The sequence below is a fragment of the Halichoeres trimaculatus genome, unplaced genomic scaffold, assembly GCF_033239565.1.
Source record: "Halichoeres trimaculatus isolate MK-OKI-2021-1 unplaced genomic scaffold, fHalTri1.1 fHalTri1_scaffold_15, whole genome shotgun sequence".
In the NCBI taxonomy this organism is placed as follows: Eukaryota; Metazoa; Chordata; class Actinopteri; order Labriformes; family Labridae; genus Halichoeres; species Halichoeres trimaculatus.
Genome location: NW_027437193.1, coordinates 7,567,696 through 7,589,804, shown reverse-complemented (window position 1 = coordinate 7,589,804; position 22,109 = coordinate 7,567,696). Strand labels below are relative to the sequence as shown.

Here is a 22,109-nt window from a genome sequence, read left to right as displayed (position 1 = left end):
ACAGAAGTCTCCTTAGTTGACTTTCCTACCAACTGCTGAACGTATGGCTAACATCTTAAACATTTTCGGCTGATTACTTTTATAGATTTTAGTCCCCTCACATAATTTAACAAGATGAGGGATTTTTAGCAACTGAACATCTGGATTCTCAGTTATCTGGAAAAATAACTGAGCTAATGTTAGCAGCTTGTCTAGCAGAGCTGGAAGACCTGCCAAGTAGTGTGAGGAACACTGATTTTAGTGTGAGAGTGCCAGTTGTAATCAGGGGGTGTGTTAGTTTTGGAGAGGAAGCTGCGGTAAATAAATGAGCTCCTGGTGAAAACTTTGTCGGCGATTAACAATGAAGTGTCATTTCAGAAATCTGATTGGAGGGTTTGTGTTTTATAACGCTGTGACTCTTTTTTTCACTTGGGTTAGTTTGCAGAGAAGTGCAAAGATTCAGTTAGCAAAATGTAAGTTGACTAATTGGTCAAATAGTCCAGTTTTGGGGGCGATGAAACCATTAGGACCCTTCTCCAGCCCCAGTTCTCCTCCCTGCTGCTGACCCTTTCAGCCTTGGTAGCTGTTCTGTTCAGATTTGGCTCTTTACTTCCTGACAGATGGCCTCGTGTGCCAGTTATTTTCCAGTCTGTGGGGGGCACCAGCTGTATTGGCACATGCAGAACACCCAGACTACAGTCACACCATATTTAGTCTCAAATAATGTGAAGTCTTGCATTGCACTACATTATGAAAACCAATTTCAGCCGGCGCAGTGCTTGACAAAGACCCGGCCGGTGTCGTTCCATCCCAGCAGTTTACACTATGTCACAGTAATCTGACAAAACAAGGTGGTAAAAAAAAACAAAGACATAATTATTCCGTGACATTTCTCTTTTTTGATATTAGTTGGGGCTTTTGTTGTCGGTGCAATCTGTTTGTTGCTCCGGTTCTCAGTCAAACAAAGCGTGTGTGTTTGTTTGAGATACCACTTCAAAGTACTCTTGAGGAGGAATCCACCCTGCATGAATAAGCAGGCGGAGATAATCAACCCCTCGTTGGGAGCCAATGAAATTTCTTCCCAGGGGTCACTGAAATGATGCCCACCAGTTTATTAATAGTTCTGGGGACAACAGTCGTGATAGAGACAGGAGGTTAACAGCTATTGGCTGGTTCGACTCCTGGGATGCTCAATGACCAATTACAGTGATTAATTGGGGTCTAATTAAATAGTCTCCCTCCTTAAGTTTGCCAGTGATGTTTCAGTGTAATAAAACAGTAGAAAGATATCTGTTTACTCTGCTTCACGTTTTATTACTCCTGTGTTGTCCATATCTGCGAAGCTCAGTGCTGTGGGTGGATCAGCGATGCCTCTCATAAGACATTATCATTACTTTGGTGCAGACTGATGGGAGTGTGTTTGTGTTTTTCTGTGTATGCACGGGGTTGTTTGTGCCGTGTTCCCTCATCTATCAATGGGCTGCCCTCCTCTGATGGCCACTGAAGCTCCATTAGTACCCACAGTCCTGATTGATGTAGCACAATACTGTGTTAGAAGGCTATGATTGTTATTCTGAACCAACAAGATGCTTATTACAAAACCTTTTCAACAAAAAAAGAAAAAAAGAGGGAAATTTCTATGCTGATCTTGTCAGGCTGTAATTTGCATTGATGGTGAGCTCAGCAAATGTTCAAGATTTTTTGCTTTTCAGGAGTTTGTTTTAGGGGTGAGTATTAGCAAGAACCTTTTGTTATGATATGGACCATGATACTTGGGCCACAATATGATAATATCATGATAAATCACAATATTGCAATATATTGTGATTAAGGCTATCACTTTTACACGTTAATTAGATTAATTACTTACAATAAAAATTAACGCGAGATTAACACTAGAGGTGTCCCAGTCCGATATTGATGTTGGATATTGGTCCGATATCAGCAAAAAAACAAGTATCGGTATTGTATCAGAATGCATCTAAAATCTCCGATATAAGCAGTTTCTGTTTCCCATTGGTTCATAATAAATGGGTCTGTTTTTCCTCACATCTACTGTTCTTTGTTTGAATAATATCACTTAATCAAGCCTTTTCTAACATGACAGACATACTACAAAATAAGTAATAAAAGTATGCATGTTTAAAGCTGATATTGTATCGGATATCGAATATCGGTATCGGCCAATACTCAATGCTGCTGTATCGATATCGTATCAGAAGTGAAAATGTAATATTGGGACATCCCTAATTAACACATTGGCTACCAGCTGTTTTCAGAGCATCTTGAATGATTTTTCAATACCCAAATAATATAGTTTTCAATGACTATGTGAACACCAAAAACTACCTAAGAAGATTGGACTTTCTTCTTCCAGTCTCTCTTCCTGTTTTTGATCCAAAAAACAGACAAAACAGACATACTTTTTCATGATCGTGTTCATCTTGGGAGCGCCATCCTCTGATCCTCTCACGATCACACTGCTGTTTCTCTCTGAACTACAGCGACACATCCTCAGTTGGAGCGTGAGCTGCCTGAACTTTTCTGACTCGCAGTGTCTCACTATGCCTCTGTCATCTCACATCTTCTCCTCATATCCATCCTGATCTCTCGTCCAAAGAGCGCAACGCTCTCACTCACAGTTGTTTACGAGCATGATTTTGATTGATAAGCTCCGCCAAACCCTGCCTCCCCCTGTTGAAAAACAAAATTTAACTTCTACAGACGCAGTAAATGGTCGCAATCAAATTGACGTCTGTAGACGCCAATGGCAGCAAACACAGACATATAAATATTGACCAGTTGAAAAAAATGTGGATTTGTAAATCTTCTCTTCTTTGTGTATTCATTTGATTAGTCGTGCTCTACAATTTTGTAATGTCATAGAATTCAAATTCTTTATCTGGGGACCTTAAGCAGATATGAAATTAAAATGTGATTTATTAATTTATTGAAAATCCTGTAATTAATAAGTTTATTTTTTTAATTGCCTCTAATTGTGATATTCTAATTGAGATGATGTACCTATATGTAAATCAAAAAATTACTAAAAAATTAAAAGGACCTAGGAAAGCATTGATGTCTATGGCATACTGACTTGCTCAGTACAACAAAACCCCACATCTTCAGGTTTAGAAATTAAAAATTTCAAATACACTTTGAGATGATACTTATACCGACAATCAATTGGTCACATACAGGGTAGTAGCTCTTTGGCGCCATCTACCACAGTGGAAGTGCAGAAGCCATAATTTATTTCCAATTAGCTTAAATATGATTTTTTTTTATTTTTACAAAAATATCAATATTGTATTGTTGGTCAAAGTATCAGGATATATTGTATGGATGTTTTTTTTCACACCTATAGTTTGTTTGTAAAGCGAGAGTGATGTTTGTGAAAACAGGGCAGTTTAGGTAATTGGCTGTTTCATGGATGAAACTGAAGAATAAGTTCCCTCATGCAGAACGGTTCTGAACTCTGCTGGACAGACTGTTCGGGCTCCCACTGAAGCACACGAAGCAGAGCTGCTAAGTGGTTACATTTGAGCCGCCATGCCAGTCGAAATGCTGCAAACAGGCACGATTGAAAGGATTTAAGCTGCTTTAGTGGAAGTGGTGATAGTCAAGGTCCAGTCCTCTTGTGATTCCACTTAAAACAACATAAAAGCGGATTCATTTTTCATTTTTTCAACTGAAATGAAAACCTACAGCTTGAAAGCTCACTGATCAAAAAGAATCACATTTTCAACATCCCAGTTTAACGCCCTTGATCATTCAAAGATGCCAGAGTCGCTGCTATTAAAATGAAAAGATGTGAAAAGCACAAATTGGTGAGTTTATAAGATCAGACACCGATACAGGTTTCTTGATGGAAACATGCCTCTTCCATGTGATCTTTTGCCGCTCTCCTCAGTGCCGCCCCTCCGTCTTTGTCAGCAATATTGCACATCCTTACAACAGAGCACTTGAGCTGTGCTGCTACTTTCCAATATGACCTTTTGAATTCTTGTCTGCATTCATTAGTGGGGAGCAATGGCACCATGAGTATCAGGGCCAGCTGCCAAGACATCCATGCCGCGAGACAATGAGGGAGATATTCGGCTCTGTAGCCTGCTGATGAGTACACAGTCTCTTTGATTCTGCATTTGAAACAGAGATGTAAAGCTTGTAGCCTGCCGGACTGTCAAAAAGCGCTGAGCTGAATCACTCAAGTTTGGTTTTATTTAGTGCCAGCTTTGCTTTTGTTCCTTCCACTGCGGCTGTCTTTATTGTCATTATCAAGGTCATAAAAATGAGTCAGAACCGAAGCTGAAAATAGTTAACACATTGTCGTCCCTTTTGTGTCTGAAGAGGTTTTGTAGAGGATTGTTTCCCTTATGTGTGGGTTGCTGATGATGATTAAGAAGATGCTTGAGATGATTTCTCTATAAGCAGGAAATATGAGAGAAAGAAGATGGCATGCAATGAAGGCTGAGTCAGATTCAAAGTGACATCTTTAACCAACAGAGCTTCCCACACACAAACAATTCTGTTTTTTATTGTAAAATTCATGCTGTTTGGCAGAGGATGAACATCTTTAGCGCATTTCTTTGTCGGTGTTATCTCTCTCCATTGCCTTATGTACAATGACATGTGGCAAAGTGCAGTGATTGCTTTGCTGCACATCGAACATACCATTTTAGTATTCCAGCGCCGAACATTATTACACCAGTTTCCACATATTAACCTTTCCCAGGTTCTTTTCTTACCGTTGCGCTCATATGTTCCCAGAGTATGATTAATATGCCTTCACCATCATGTGATAAAATCTCACAAATCTCCCTCCCTGCCTACCTACAACTCCACTCACCTTATTATTTTCCAAAGGTTGTATGGTCACTGAGCTTAGATTATTCCATTCCTCTTATGCCCCACATATCCCGTCCTCATTCAGATGTGTTTTTTTCCCTCCAGGAATGGGATATGGAAATGTGTTTTAGCTTATGTGCGGATGATGTTTCAACGTGTCCCATAACCATTTTATCCACCTCCCAATAAGGCCGCTTGTGTGGATGTCCTTGGTTTGCTGAAGTGTTATTCAGCTGGTCCTTTGTGTCTAAATTGTGTTTTCTCACACATTTTATGTGAGTCTTTTTGACAGATCCAGTAGCAAGACCAAAACAAGCAATGCTCTAGTTTGATGCCAAATACTTTCCGACCTACTGCGTCCCGCTCTTGGCTCTGAGCCCATTTCTGTTGTTGATGAAGCACTTTGAAGAAGAGGCCAAAAATCTAGAAGTTTTAATTTTTAATTTTTTGAAAAGTTATATTTTCTGGCTTTCTCATGCCTCTAATGAGAGGACAGGACAGTTGATGAGCAGGAAACAGGGTGAGAGTGGGGAGTGACAAGCGTGAAAGAGGACACAGTCATGACTGCAAACCAGGCCACCCACTAGAGGACTAACTTCATGGGGTGCAACAAAAAGCGCTAGGTCACATCTTTACCTTGAGTTTTCAGCCTTTAAAGGAGCTCATGCAAGCTCATACAGCTTAGCTCTGTAGACATTACTCCTTATCGTAACCAGAGATGCACATATTTAGTTGACTGATTTAACTGCCACTGGGTGGGACTACAGCTCTGGATAGTATTGCTATAGTGGGTCAATGCTTTACTACCCAGATGTAAATAAGCACAGACGACAGATGGCTTCACAAAAATAACACCGCAGCATGGTTTGACTGTATGGGTTTAAAATGGGAGATTATGTGTGTACTGTGCAACCAGCAGCGGCCTTTTGACTTCAGCCACTGCGGGCTAAAGACTGGCGATGCTAGCTTTGCTACTGTTAACCACATATAGCAAGCCTGCAGACTGTAATCCAGTTTTTCAGGGGAATGAGTTGCTTTTATAAGTGCTGCAAGGACTATCTGTTTGAGATTCATAGCAGTGACACTTTATACCTCAGTTGGTAGTATTTTTCCTGGATAAGGACTCTGTTTCCCATGAGCACCATCACTCAATGCAAATAAGGACCTGACTGTTGACAAATTCTAGACAACTTGTTGCAGGATGCAAAGCCACAAGGTAACGCAAAATTATATAAAAGGATTTATTGAGAAAAAAAATGATTTTTTGGGCTGGTAATCTGTTTCTGGGGGTTTTCCTACCTTTATACACTCTGAAATCAAATGTCTTTTTAAATAAGATTGAAAATAAGTGGCTGTGATACATATCTTATCCTACCAAGAACAGAGTATTTCCAACTCATTCAACAAACTAAACAACATATTGCATAATGTGCCATGCCAGGTGTAGGTTTAGAGAGCTGGCAGTGTAATTCCAGGGTAGCAGGTTAGCATTACGTATGAAGAGGGTTGAGTGGGACTTTCCACGGAGCTGTTAATTGTACAAAAGTAGACTTCATTTGATCAGGAATGCAACAACTAACCCTTTAAGTGTGTAAGAGCATTCACTCTGACAGTTTGGAAAAACAAAGTCCACTTTAACTTCTCAGCTGTCGCACTTGAAACAGTCAAAAAGTTGAGCGTTGAACGCTGCACACCTGTCACCATATTTGCTTACGAAGCTTCATAATTTCCAGCGATTGTAAAGCTGCAGGGTTTGATTTGAGGCAACACTACTGTGTAGGATTTTGTGTTCTTCTTTAGTAGGTGCATAGTATATGCATTCCACTTTATGCAAATGTGGTGGAAGAATTTAAGCTAGCCCATGACTGTTAAATATCATACTCATCGAGAAATATATCTTCAACATTATGGCTCATGGTGCTCCTTATCCTGGTTGAACAGACTTCTGCTCTGTTCTGTAAAGCTTTTCTAGAAGGATCATTGCACCATACCCAAACTTGTTGCAACCATAGACTGTAAAAAATGGACGTCCGCTTGCTCGGCTCGAAGTGAGGTCTCCACAAAAACTGCTCCCCCTGGTGACTGGCTGCAGTATAGGTTTAGAAATACAGCTTTCCAGCCATTCCAGATGGGCAGTGGTCAAACTTAAAAAAATTATTACACCTGGTAGAAATGTTTCTGACATCCGATTGTTGAAGTGATTTGAAGATATTGTTTGGCTGTCTTGTATCCAAGTCCTCTTTTTTCTGAAAAGTTTTGTTTTCATTAGTTATACAAGGTTAAAAGCAAGGCTTTACGTAATGTTAAACGATGATTGACAGCTGCTGTTCGCGTGTAGTTTTTTCGAGGATTGTAAAATATGTCAGGAGGTAGTGTCAGGAAGTGATTAGACTCTCAAAAGAAAAAAAATAATAATTATTTTTGTCACCCAGCTCCACTCAGATTCTCCCAGAATCCCTCATTGTCTCTACTGCGCAGACTCTGGCTCCAAACTGCTACGATGGTGGCGCCTGTGACGGGGGAATTTTTGCTTCAAAACCGTCCAATGATAAATGGCAGAGCCATGCTGTCCACTCTATATACAGTCTATGGTTGCAACAAAATGTTAAGACCTTTCTTGTCAACTTTTGCTGTGTTGTGTTTTTTGAGTGGTCGGTTGAGTCAGTAACACTAACCAAATTGCAAACAAATCTATGTGTAAGTAAAGGAGGCTTTGCAGCCGTACATATGATACAGTATATGAAACACAGATCTTGTCATAACCCAGATAATGCTACTCAACGGCTAAGTTAAGCATGCTTTGAGTCTCTGTGCAGTGGGTGCAACAAAACTAATAAAGGAGTAAGAGAGATGTAATGTTTCTACATTCCTGTTCCCTCATGAGAGCTTCTTAAGAAGTCACTTCAGCTTTCTGGGGCAACATGGCTGTAGAGGTGTAATGGGAACAGTAACTGTCAATGGCTTTTGTGTGTATGTGTATAGGGTGGTATTTTCCAGAAGCTCTTCAGCAATAAAAAGATGCAGGGTAGGATCAATTTAAATGGAAAACAATGGAATAAATTATGAACAAATGGGGTCTAACTGTGTGATTTTCACAAAACAATAACAACACAGTTCTCTCTAATAGGAACCATTCTTCTTTGGTTTTTCTTGTTAATGATGACAATAAGAGAATAGATACATGATTTCTTGTACCACCTGGCTCAGAGCTGGTATTAAAAAAAAGGAGGCCACACAGAGCCAATGTAGTCAGGAGTAATTTTTATAACTGGAATTATCAAATTCATCAAATAAGCAATGTAGTTTATCAGTATGAGAACAATCAGTAATGTCTGAAGTGTCGTCACACATTAGTCTTTAATAAAAAGCTTCAGATATTTCTTCAGACATCACAGCTCTGCTTTGGGTGTGTTTTTGCTAAATCTGCTCAGACTGAAGTGTTTTTTATGTCTTTGGTTGAATTTCATCGAGGATGCTGTATCTCTCCTCCCTCTGTACCAGCTTTCATGTCAAGATGTCATTACAGTAAACATGAATAATTGACAAAGCTCAGCTCTTATTAAATATTCATCAGAATTTATCAGCTGAATTTGTTATTTGCGCTCAACAAACATCACACCTCTGTAATGAACTATTATTAGTCTTGAATAATGCACAAATAATCTTTTATACATGACACCATCTATTATTTATTAATTGTGGTGGTTTTCTACATCATAGAAAAAAAAAGACTCTCTGGGGCAGCACTCGTGGCTTATTATTGGAACATTTCAATAATATGAGCAGCTGGAATAGTAATCTCCATATTTAATGAAGTACAGTCAGACTGTTTTTAATTTTTATCTTCAGGCTGAAAAGCTCAAAATCCTGCCATGTCTATAATCAGATGGTTCAATAGATTTTGCTGTTTTATGATATGTGGCTCTGAGTATTTTTGAATAGAATAGAATAGAATAGAATAGAATAGAAAATAGGAAATTCAGGAGGAGTCACAGCAGCAATCAAGAAAACAAAAGTAAGAAAGTGTATAGAAAGTGCAAAAAGGTCCATAAGAAAATAGATGCTGACACCTTGTCCATTATTGTCCAGTTCAGCCAGCCTCCACCTCCACAGGGTCCAGGACTGAGCTTCTTCAGCAGTCTGTTCAGTCTCTGTCTCCTGGATCCTGTCTGCTCACAGAGGGTGACATTCGTTCGATGTTGCGTTCATGTGCAGTGTTAGCTCCATTAGCCATGTCTGTGAATAGCATGATGCTACTCTGCCTTCTGATATTCCCTCTGTTGCTGGGTTAGCACAGCTAGCTAGTCCACCTTATTGGAGATAGATCTTGCGTTTCCAATAACGATGGATGGAAGGACAGGTCAGTGTCGTCACTTCTTAGCTCACACCTGAGAACCAGCACGTCATCCTCACCTCCTTCCCCTCACCTTGTGGGAAACATCAGGCCTTGCACCAGTTAGCATTGATATGCTAAAGGCTGCTAACAGCTGAGTTCACATGTAAACAAAGCAGCCATTGTTACATGTAGAATCTCTAGACAAACACAAAAGCAAAAATAGTGAATAATCACTGAAGACAAAACCAGTTTGGTGTCCATGACCAACAAATAAACCATGCAAAGTAATGATCCACTCCAAAGGCAAAAATGATGAAAAAGAGATGAAAAAATTACAAGAAACAGATAAGGAAGAGAGAGCTGCTATGACAGGAAGCCACCTATAAGTTATTGTTTTGAAGAAGAAACTTCACTTTCCAGAAGAACTTCTCCCTGGAGTCGCCGTCTATCATCCAACTCTTACACACCAGACAGAAAGCTCTGTGCATTAACTGGAGTTAAAAGCCCAGCCCGGCCAGATGAACCTATTTACCCACTGATTCTGTCTCAATTAGCAAAGAATTGAGGATGAAAAGGCATCCATTACAGCCCGCAGCGTGTTTTCAACAGTGGCAGGTCTGAAGTATGACGGCAGGAAGAACAAGAGGAGGAAGTGATTGCTGCTGTCTGTAGTTTTACTCTGGGGAGACCATTTTGTACTGCGACGCAGGCTCGCACAGTTTCTCTTCTGGAGCTTTCCAGCACATCAGCCATTTCACATTTCCTCAAAGCACGCTGTTATTTTCAGAGCGCGGTTGTGAAAGGTTCAGCTTGTTCACCAATCCATCATTTTGTGGACCCTTTACACCTTAAAATGTAGAGAAAATTGAACCAAACTCCCAACATTTTAAAGTTTATTTTGAAGAGTTGTGGTTTTTTATTTGCCCTGAGGAAACGGTTTACTTCAAGAGTGTCAAAACTGTTGAAAACAGTCACAATTTTGGAAAAAAGTACAAAAAATAGACAGACCAGTTGATTTTAAACAAACACAAAGAGATAAGTGGCTGATTGCAAAATTGCACACACTACAATAACATTTCTCCACGTTTAGCTCTAAAAGATCACTTTTAATCCAGATTTAGAGAAATATGTATGAAATATATGTGTCAAATATTATATATTAATGTTGAGTGTTTAATATAAATGTTAAATGTTATAAATAAATGTTGTAAATAAATGTCCTGATTTCAAATATTCAGTTACGTTTCTAAACATTCAGTTTCTAAATGTTTCTAGATATTTAGCTAAGACAAAATAGTTATCTAAGATTACAAACCTTAAACAAAGATTACTTAATATTTGCTAAGGTTTCTGAGTATTTAGTCAAGATTTCTAAATCTTAGGCTCAGATTTCGAAATATTTAACCAGGATTTCTAAATCTTGGCCCTATTTCTCAATATTTAGCTAATATGCAAGCTAATGAATATCAAACACAGTAGGCTAAATCAGCCGTTAGAAAATAAATGTACCAAGTGCTGATGGCACTGTTGAAGATCTTGAGGCTGAAATCTGAGGGCGTATTCAGACCTGGACTGTTTGGTCCACTTTAAACGGACCAGGGTTCGTTTCCCACGCTGGTGCGGACTTTTCATGCAGGTGTGAATAGACACAAACGAACCCTGGTGAGGACCAAACAACCGGGCCCACTTTTTGAGATGGTCTTGGTCCGCTTCCGAACCACGAACTCTGGTGCGGTTCGTGGTTCTCCGGTGCAGGTCCGAATACAATCCAAGGTCCATCCGAACTAACTACAGGATACATGTGCCTTTTGGGCCTGTAAAGCCACCGTAACCTAACCGTCTTTGGTTCATACCTGATCCTCCGTCTTCTGTTTAGCCACGCTGTTGCTAGCATGTTGTGGGTCAGGACACGCAGAGAATGGCGTCTCCTTGCTGCACGCATTCATCTTCGCTGTTCCTAAATTTGAAACGGTGTTGTTAAGCCTGCTTTGAAGGAGCTGCTCTTGAAACTGAAAATGATTTAGCAGCTCTAATAAAAGCACAAACACGCGTTTACCTCCATTTCTGTATTCTGTGTGCCGCCCTTTGTCAGTGCTGTCCAATGAGAGCACTGATTGTCACACAAGTGGATGTGTTTACAGAATATAGTCCTCTGCAAAAAGTACAAAATGAAAAGTACGAAAAAAATAAAGTCTGCTTTTGGTCCGGACCAAACAAGTGGACCAAAAGACTTTTCTGGTCTGAATACAGCTTAAGAAGAGGGGCTTGACGTTCTCAAAATCCCGCTTGGCTGGATCACTCCCTTGAACTTTTACTTTGGAGCTTCTGGTGGGTGGGAGTGTGAATTTGCCTATTAGCTAAATATTTTAGATCCTTGCTAAAGATTTATAAATCTTTTCTCAAGATTTAGAAATCTTGGATAAATATTTAGAATAAAAACTAAATGTTCACAGACATAGCGAAATATTTAGAATTGAGACATTTATTCTTAACATTAATACAACAATTAAATATAACATTGAACATCTAGACTAAACATTCAACATGTTTACATAACATTTGACAAATTTCACAAATATTTCTCTGAATCTGCATAAAAAGTGATGTTTTAGAGCTAAATGTGAAGAAACGTTATTTGTAGTGTGTGCAACTTCACAGTCAGCGCCCCAGGAGCTTTCTTTGAATATGAAACCAAGCTTGTGATTACATTTGTGCACATTTTATTGTAAAAATATCTCCCAGGTGACATAACAAATACAATCTGCACACAATTCAGACATCAGTTTGTATATTAACTAAAAACAAAACATCTCTAACACAATCCCAGAGGTGTTGCTGTTTCAAAACTTCTGCACTTATAATGATATTATTACATTGATAGATGAATACGGTCAAAGATGTTGTAACCAGGAAGAAAGTGACCAGGACACATGGCAGTTGGCCACCTGTGGTACTTTTTATCACATCTTCTCATCAGGAACAAACTATTTGTCCTCTTTTCTCAGGAGGGCACCTTGTACCCATAAATTACTGCTGCCTGTGTGTGTGTGTGTGCATGTAGTGCGCAGACCAGAGAAGCGCCCTGTATGCGACCGTGTGTGTACTCACTCAGAAGTGGGTAAATTTGCGTGTCTCTATCTGTCTGTCTAATCTGAGCAGAGGCTATTAAAAGAAGTACATGCTGTGCAGGTGCCCTTTCCACCATGGCAGATCTGCTCCTCGTGTCACCTTTGTGGCTGTGACTGACAGCGCTGAAAGGGAGGAGGGAGGGGCCGTCTGGTCCTCAACACAGGACCACCTGTCAGAGTCAGCAGGCTCACAAAGGATGATGTTTAAGATCAACTTGGGGGCAGTAGACTTCACTTCAAGGATATACGCTTCATAAACTCAATGGTGGAGCATTCATTAGCTCCATTAAGCCTGGACTTTGAAAGGGTAACAGTGGCATTGACCTGAATGGAGCGGTTTCTGTGGGAATCATCATTCATTTAATGTCCCAGAGAACCATCCATCCTCCAGGGGCCAACTCGTCAACTTTCTTTTTAGCTGATGGGCCATGTCTGCTTTTTCGGAAGGCGATTTGATTTGCTTTCTGTCACTGTCACAAATCCCCAGGTGTGAAATCGCGACTTCTACACATTTCATATGTGTGGCATTACAGCACACGTGGTGTCACATTGTAGGGGTATTTCCTAGGGATAGGTGGCCCCCTGCTTCTCTAAGATGCTCAGTGAAGCAGGAAATTGAAAAAGGTGGAGCACCAGATTTATAGCCCATCACCTTTATTAAGCCTTGTTTGCACAGACAGAAAGTGAGCGTGTTCATTTCACGCTTAAAGTTACAAGTGTCAGCTGTACTCACTTCCTGCTTAACTGGGAAAGGGAGCCCTGACAGTGCTGCTGTTTTTGTCATCAGCTTTTAAACAGATGGAGTAAATTACAGAACATAACAGAATGTTTTTGTACCTGAAATCAACAATTAAAAGAGCAAACAGGAATTGACATTGGTAAAATCACTGATCTGGAGGAATGAGCCTCCGCTTTGGCAGGATTAGATTTTCTTTTATTAAAGGACATACAGGTGTAAATATAGCCTGCACTCCGGGGATGAAATGTACTGTTTCCCAGGGTAGCAGTGTCATTGTTAGTTCCTTTCTATGTCCAGCAGTGGAGGCATGTTTGACACAGTCACACAGGTTGCAGACGTCATTTTGTACAAGCTGAAAATAGCCCACCGCTACAAGGTCCTGCATCACCGTGGGAGTTTTAAAAGGAAATGACCAGTTCCCCCTGTTGTGACCCTTGCAGTCCAAGCAAGCCACCAGAAAACAAACCACGCTTCAGCAGGAACACAAGGTCTCAGCTGCAGCAGGTTGGGTATCTGCATGAACTGTAGATGTGACTGTAGCATTGAGCCTGTGCTGCTGGAGACAAAAAGTGGGTCATGTTAGAACATCTTTAGGGACTGCTGTGAAATTCTAAAAACTCATTTGCAGGGAATTGAATTTCTAATGATACTAAATGAAAATGGAGCTGTGAAAGTGTTCTGCTACTGCACCAGCCCCACTTTCTACAACCCCGCTGAGACGCACAGGCGACACGGGAGGCTAGTAAAGGCAGGGCTTATGGAAATGAATGGCAGCATGTGAAAATCACATTTCATTGTGCTTTATTAAACTTTATGGCTGCCTGATGAGGCCCCGGGCTCTTAGATATGATGTCATTAGTTTACAGTGTTGGGGGATGGAAGTTTAACATCTTCATTTTCATATACAGTAAACATTTAACAGACCGACTTGACTGCAGTAATAGCCGGGGAGGAATTGTTAGACAAGCTTTGGCTGTTAAACTCTGCTGGTCTGTGTTGTACAGTACAACGGGCAGCTTTACCGGGGCAGTAGGGCAAGCACGTAACTGCTATTGATTAAAGGATGAGCAATAACCCGCCCAGTGGTTCACGGTGTGAAAAGCTTACAGAAACTCACCTCTTGTAACCTTTTCTGATCTTCAGAGTGACACGGTCTCTTATGGATTAGTTCTGTTCTGTTGGACTAATGATTTTTCATTTTTGAGTCATTTTTCTGGCTGGTACAATGTTAAAAAAGAGTTAGAAAAAGGAGGCAAAACCTGTCATAGTTTAGATCTTAAAATAGTTTAAATTACCCGAAAAAGTTTGACAAATGCACATCTTTTTTTTTTTTGGAACTATATTTTTATTTTCCAAAATTTTTTTAAACAAACAAAAAGAAAAAACAATACAGAACATTCCTTGACAGCCTCACAGGAAAGGTATGACATATATACATACACATACATACACATACACACATAGATACATATACACACATACATACACACATATATACATACATACATACACACACATATACACATATCTACATACACACATATACATATACATATATATATATATATACATACATGCACATTAAAAACAGGTTTATAAGTAGATGGAAAGAAAAGAAAAGAAAAAAAAGGACAGCCTATTGTGGTCAAGAGAGCTAAACCAACTGAATAAATGAATAATAATTAAAAAAAATATTAATAATAATGATAAAAATGATCAAATGGTTACTTAGGAGGTAGTTCCGCAATGCACAGTTCTCTTTAGTTAAACAGATATCTTGCTATAGGTCGCCATCTTTTCACAAAAATGTCAGACTGTAATTGTAATTGAGCAGTTAGAGCTTCCATTCCATATACCTCCTTTAGTTTCTGTTTCCATTGTGCCACTGAAGGTGGCTTGGAATCCATCCATTTTATTGTCAACATTTTCCTAGCAGTCATCAAAAGTATATGTAACAAATATCTCTGATCTCTGGTGTATTCATCTTCAGGAAACATGTCTAAAAGAAAATGACATGGTGTAAATAATATATCGGTTCCAAGAATCTTATCAATTTCGTTCTTTACCCCTTTCCAGAAAGGAATCAACCTTGGACAGTCCCAAAATATATGTGAGTGGTCACCCACCATTCCACATTCTCTCCAGCAATATATTACAGCTGGGTTTTTTACAAATTTAGAAATTACCATGGGTGTCTTAAAAAACCTTATCTTCATCTTCCAGTCGAATTCCTTCCATGTGTTACTATTGATACCCTTGTGACAACTAGAGCATATTGTTTCCCATTCTTCATCTGTAATTATAACGTTTAACTCCAATTCCCAGTTAGTTTTGATATAGAAAGTGTTGTCTAGTGTATCAGCCAACAGATTTCTGTATATATGGGAGACATGTTTTTTATTTGGCAAATGATGTTTAGTTACAGTAATGAAGTAAGTTTCTATGTTTGATGGGGAGTCTTTGATAATATTCCAGTCTTTATGGTTTGTGATGTAATGCCTAACCTGAAAGTATCGAAACATATCACTTTGAGGTAAAGAGAATTTATCTTGGAGGTAAGAGAACGGCTGTAATAGATTGTTATGAAACAACTGGTCAATAACCTTTAATTCTCTTCCAGCCCAGTTTTTAAAAGTAGTATCCATTGTTGAGGGAGGAAAATCCGGATTTCCAGCAATCTGCATAGCCCGTGAAAGGGCAGCTATTCCCCTGATTCTTTTTTGGACAGTTGACCAAACTTTTACCGTGTGTTTCACCCATATATTTTTAATTTCCACTTTCTTCTGGGATTGCTGACTCAAAAACACTAAGTTCGATAGAGGTATACCTGGCAATGACATCTGCTCTATGTTCACCCATCCGGTCTCCAAATCATTGTTAATCCAGGCTACCACTGCTGTTAACTGTGCTGCCCAAAAGTAGTATTTTAAGTTAGGGAGACTAAGTCCACCCCTGTTCTTCCCTAGAGTGAGTATTTTAAGTCTCACCCTTGGTCTCTTATTCTGCCAAATGAATCTAGATATAAGTTTGTCCAACATATTAAAGGCTGATGCTGGGATTCCAACTGGTAACGATTGAAACAGGAACAGAATTCTTGGTAATAGGTTCATTTTAACAGCCTCTATTCTGCCCAGAAAAGATAATGGCAGTGCATCCCATCTAGTCAGTTCGTTCCTAAACGTCTCAATTATTTTTTTATAGTTTGCCTTATATAGTTGTGTGACCTGGGGAGTGAGTGTAACCCCTAGATATTTGAAACCCTGTTTAGATCTGCGAAAGGACACTATATCATCAAGTTGACTAGGCCATTCCCCGGACATCATCATCGCCTCTGATTTGCTTGGGTTGACTTTATAACCAGACACTAGACCATAGTCCTTGAGATTTAGTAGAAGGGCCGGTATTGAATGGATGGGGTTCTCAATAAATAGTAGTATGTCGTCTGCGTATAGTGCTATTTTATGTTGGTGTCCACCCTCATCTCTAATTCCTTGTATACTGGGGTTGCTTCGGATTAATTCTGCGAGGGGTTCAATACTAAGCGCGAACAACGCTGGCGACAGTGCGTCCCCTTGCCTCGTCCCCCGACCTACTGAAAAAAAATCAGAACATTGGCCATTAACTCTGACTCTTGACTGCGGGTTCATATAAAACACTCCAATCCATCTTAAAAAATTTTCTTTGAAGCCCATATGGGCCAATGTTTGTTCCAAAAATGTCCAGTCCAACCTGTCAAATGCTTTCTCAGCATCTAGACTGAGAAGCATTGATGGAGTCTTTCTGTCAGAGGCAATAAATTGTAAATTTAAAGCTCGTCTAACATTATTGGTGCCCTGCCGGCCAGTGATAAACCCTGTTTGATCAGGATTGACTAATTTCCGAATAATTTTTTGTATTCTATTAGCAATGATAGAAGTCAAAATTTTTAAATCCTGACAAAGCAAACTTATAGGCCGATATCCCATACATTGAGTGGGGTCCTTTCCATCTTTGTGTATAACCGTAATAATGGCCTCTGACCATGTTTTGGGGGGGTCCCTTTCATTCAGTGCGTAGTTATATACCCGACATAAAATTGGGGCTAATTCGTTAACAAAAACTTTATAATATTCTCCAGAGTACCCATCAACACCTGGTGATTTATTGTTCTTTAACTTACTAATACTATCTATTATTTCCTGTATTGTTATGGGGGAACATAGCATCTCAGCCTCGTCCTGCGATAATTTATTCAAATGAATCGAATCCAAAAAAGTTCTTATTTTCTCTTTCTTCCCCAATAATTCTTGGCCTTCATATAATTTTTTATAGTATGCAGCAAATGCCTCTGCTATTTCTTTTGGTTGAGAGGTAGTTTTATTTGTGTCGGGGTGTTTGATTTTTGGTACCACACGGTTTGACTGAGCTTTCCTTAGTTGAAAGGCCAGTAACCTGCTTGCTTTATTACCCATTTCATAATATTTTCTTCTCACAAATCTTAGCATTCCTTCTGCTTTATATGTGAGTAGATCATCTAATTTTTGTCTCTTCTGTTTTAGTATTTCTAATGTACTCTTCCTTCTTGATATTTTGTGTTCTTTTTCTAGCATAACAATTTCTGACTCCAATGCAAGTTTCATGGTATCTCTTTGTTTTTTTATTCTCGACGTAATTTGGATAATGTGTCCCCTCATAACAGCTTTGGCACCATCCCACATTATGGATGGAGTGACTTCCCCATTGTCATTTATATTCATATATTCTTTCAGTTTTTCACGTAATTCCTGTTGGATTAGGGGATCATTCAATATTGAGACATTAAGTCTCCAGTATTTAAAATGTTTTTCTTGGCCTAACTGTATTTTCATCTTTACTGGACTATGGTCTGATAAAGTTATGGGATCTATCTTACACTCAGTTACTCTATATACATCAGCCTTTGAGATGAGAAACATATCTAGTCTGGAGTAGCTCCCATGAACCTGGGACCTATAGGTGTAGTCTCTGTCCCTGGGATGATGATATCTCCATATATCAGTCAGGCCCAGACCCTCCATCATTCCCAGAAGCGCAACCGATTTCTTTGTTAGAGGTCCCTTCTCTGCAGGTAGTCGGTCCATGCTCTGATTTAATATGCAGTTATAGTCCCCTCCAACCACTATGATTCCTTCCCCTTCATCAGCCAATTTAGATGCTATTTTTTTAAAGAAGTTTGGGTAGTCTTCATTAGGTGCATACAAGTTAAGGAATGTAAACCTATTTTCCCCAATCGTACCTATTACCATGATATATCTGCCTTCCTTGTCTTTCAGTACTTTTTCACTATTAAAAAAAACCCCCCTCCCAAATAAAATAGCAACCCCTCTTTTTCTCCCTCCCTCATAAGATGCACTGTATATTTGTTCCACCCAACCCCCTCTTAATTTCAGATGCTCTACCTCAGATAAATGTGTCTCTTGCAACATTGCAATTGAGCTGTGCATAGCTTTAAGTTGGTTAAGTATTTTCTTCCTCTTAATTGGGTTTCCCAGGCCCTTTATATTATAGCTAACCACAATCAAACCATCCATATCACCCTACTTTTAATACTTACTGTCATAATGCTTATCCTTAGCCTTCAAAATATCGGATGTACATTCACCTGTAGTAAATGTCCTGTCAGCCGTCAAGGAAATAACATAGAAAAAAACAGAAACTATGAACATATTACAAGAAAGAACACCAAAAATCGAACACAGCAACCTGGCTTCCAAGTCCTCAACTGGCCTATCTCCAGTAGTAGCCAGTCCCCGTGTGGAACCGGGCGGAGGGTGGCAGAAGCCCTCCGGGATAATGTCACATTGTGCAGCAGTCCCTGTAACCTGCTGCTGCCCTACGATGGCTGAGTGTAAGTCACTCATCAGTTGCTGCTGATATCACAACCCCAAACGACCTAGTAATATATTGTTACATTCTGTACTCGGCAGGATAATGAAACAAGGTAAAAAATAAATAAATATAAGCTAAACCTGCGTAAATACACACCCACCCACATAGAGACACGTAGATTTAAAACTATAACTGTTCACTTCTACATATATATATGCTTTATACCCCACAAACACCATTATACTGGGAGGATATCGAGAACATTTAACTTACCCAGTATAGCAAATATTCATTCACCGAGGAACGTAACTGTCCAGATAGTTCTCACAGAAGTATATATAAAAGAAAAACCTTCTTCGTGCATAATATGGTCAGTTATTTCACAGAAAGAAAAAACCTGCAGTCTTCCTCCGTAAAGGTGCTGACTCTCCGTCCTCCTCGATTAGCCTCCCGTCTCTCCCATCTGTGTCTGGCCAGCTCTCGCTCCACTTTATCCCGCTCGTCGACACGGACCTGGATCCCCAGGTCCCGGAGTACCGGCGCTGCATCCATCACCGTCTGGAAAGTTTTTTCTTCGGAGCCCACTGTCATCCTTAGCCGAGCTGGGTACAGGCACTTCGCTTTAATATTTTTCTCCTTCAGCTGTTTAATAACATATCTGACCTGAGCACGTTTCCTCTGCAGCTCAGGAGAGTAATCATTATCAAAGTAGATCTGTCTCTCATCCATCTTCACTGTGCGCTGTTTCCAAGCTTGCTGCAGTATCTGTTCCTTCACTGTGTAGTCCGCGAATTTAATCACGATGGAGCGAGGGGGCTCATTCTCTTTAGGTTTCGGCATAAGCGCTCTATGCGCCCGGTCAATCTTGATGTTGTCTTCTGTTAGTGACAGGTCCGTCAACACTCTCGGGAGTAGTTTTTTAATGAATGTCACCATATCTTTTCCTTCGCTACCTTCAGGAACCTGGTACAGGCGTAAGTTTTCCCTTCTTGCCCTGTTTTGAAGGTCCTCACATCGTTCCACAAGTTCCGCCTCACGTTGTAGTAGGTAGCCGATGGCTTTGCCGTGTGTCGCGGTGGTCTCCTCCGTGTTTGCAATACGCTCCTCGGCATCAATGATCCGCTTTTCCAACTTTGTTAATTGTGCACTCAGACCATCTACGGATGTTCCAAGTCTTGTGAATGATTCTTTGGTTTGACCTTTAAATTCTTTCACGTCCAAACTTATTTGTGAAATGTTCTCCTGTATTTCTCGGTTTGACTGGGCAATAGTTTGCAGCATCTCATCCATGTTTTTAGCCGCAGCTTGAGCACTTTTGCTAGCGCCCGCAGTAGCAGATTTAGCATGCTTGTTAGCGTCAGTAGTTTCCGATGATTTTTCTTCTCCTTCTTTGTTTCTAAACTGATATTTAGAAAGTTTATCTGTTGCTTTCATCTTTGGGGTGTCGCTGGGCATGTTTCTTGCCGAGTTTTGTTCAAATGTCGTTTGGTAGGTTGATTAGTCAGCAGAGCTCAAACTTTCGTGTCTTACATGAACATGGCGCCGCCGGAAGTCGACAAATGCACATCTTTACAAAAAATGTAAACAAAATGTGACAACAAACAGAGAAAAACACAAGTTGTAAGATTATGACCTGACAAGAAGGTCCAGGAACTTTTAGCTCCTTGTATGACATTACCAGGAACTACGTGGTTCCTGTGGCCCCAATGTTTGTCTGCATTTCTACAAGTGCAGAAGGAAGAAAAAAAAAAGAACTGGATTAGACCGCAACACCAGCAGAGGGCAGCACCCACATAGGCCATTCAGTACAACTGACACCATAGGAGGTGAAAACAGGCTCAGTCAACCTGTTAGCATGAAAGATATTCAGCCTGTGCTAGTTTTCATCATACTTAGTTGCACTGAAGATGGATTTGTTGACAATCAAGGAAGACAAGCACTGTGATTGACTGGAGACCAGTCCAGGGTGTACCGGTATGGGGTATATATTTGTGCCATCAAAAACTGAATATTGAATTAGAATGTAGAATTTGAAAAGCATAATGTGTACTGAAAATTAATGTTTTGAAAATGAATTTATTTTTTTAATTGAATTAATTTTTTTTAATTGAATTTGAATTTGTATTTTGCCTACGAAATTAAACTCTTTACTCTATACTTTAATTCAACTTTTTTTTACTTAAAATTCAAAAACACAGAATTCAATTTCAATTCACAAAAAGCAGATTCAGTTTTAAAATTCAGTTTCAATTCAGAGCGGCACGACCGTTACGTCATCTTGTGTCTGTAGGGAGACTAATCGAGCACAGATTCACAGACACCCTCTACACGTCCCCGGACTCTCCTGTGTTGTGTCTAGCTTTACTCCTTCTCCCCTGAGCGGGACGATCGTCAAGTCAACGATGGCTGAAGACCAGCGGTTGAATAATCAAGTTAGAAATCACATAATACACATGGTTGTCTGTCTACATGTTACCCTGCGATCGACTGGCGACCGGTACCACTCTCTACTACCTCTCTGCTGCCGCCTCTCGCCCAGGGACAGCTGCACCCGCCCCGCAACCCCGAAAGGGATAGCCGGTATAGAAATGAATGAAATCACATACACACCCCTCACCACTCCCGAGTTGACAATCGAAGATGGCTGCCCCCCATTTTAAACAGTTATCAAACTCCTGTAATAATCAGTTCATAAGCACTTCTGACAAATGTTTGTAACACTTAATCAGCCGTATAATAGTATCGTTCAACTTATATTTGTAGAAATGCTACCACAGTGTTATCTACATCCCTTGTGTGGTATTTGTGAACTAAACGCAGGGCGTGCTAACAACAGCTAACACAACAGCCCTGGTATGTCGGCACAGTTAGCGGACGTGTAAAGGGTGTCCGTGAATCTGCTCGATTAGTCACAAGATGACGTAACAGTCGTGCAACTCTGAATTGAAACTGAATTTTAAAACTGAACCTGCTTTTTGTGAACTGAAATTGAATTCTGTGTTTTTGAAATTGACCCATATAAGCGGACAGGATAAGCGGTTTGGAAAATAAATGAATGAATGAAAGTAGACAAACACTGGATAGAAAGTCGTCGTTTTTCGATAATCGATGCACTGTGCTGCACCATTACTGTATTAATTTGTTTTCTTTCTTTTTGTTGGATTATTTAGCGGTTAGCAACTAGCTGAAGGTGCATTACTGCCACCTACTGGACTGGAGTTTAGATAACCTG

The 22,109-nt window shown here is 39.9% G+C and overlaps 1 protein-coding gene across 1 annotated transcript in view; it reads right to left on the bottom strand.

Moving 5' to 3' along the window:
* Positions 1-20,167, bottom strand: part of cdcp2 (CUB domain containing protein 2) — a 38,001-nt gene extending 17,834 nt beyond the window's left edge. The window contains exon 1 of the mRNA XM_074688569.1: positions 19,279-20,167. Coding sequence (XP_074544670.1) covers positions 19,279-20,167 — 889 coding nt within the window. The remainder of the gene's footprint in view (positions 1-19,278) is intronic.
* Between the last annotated feature and the right edge of the window lie 1,942 nt (positions 20,168-22,109).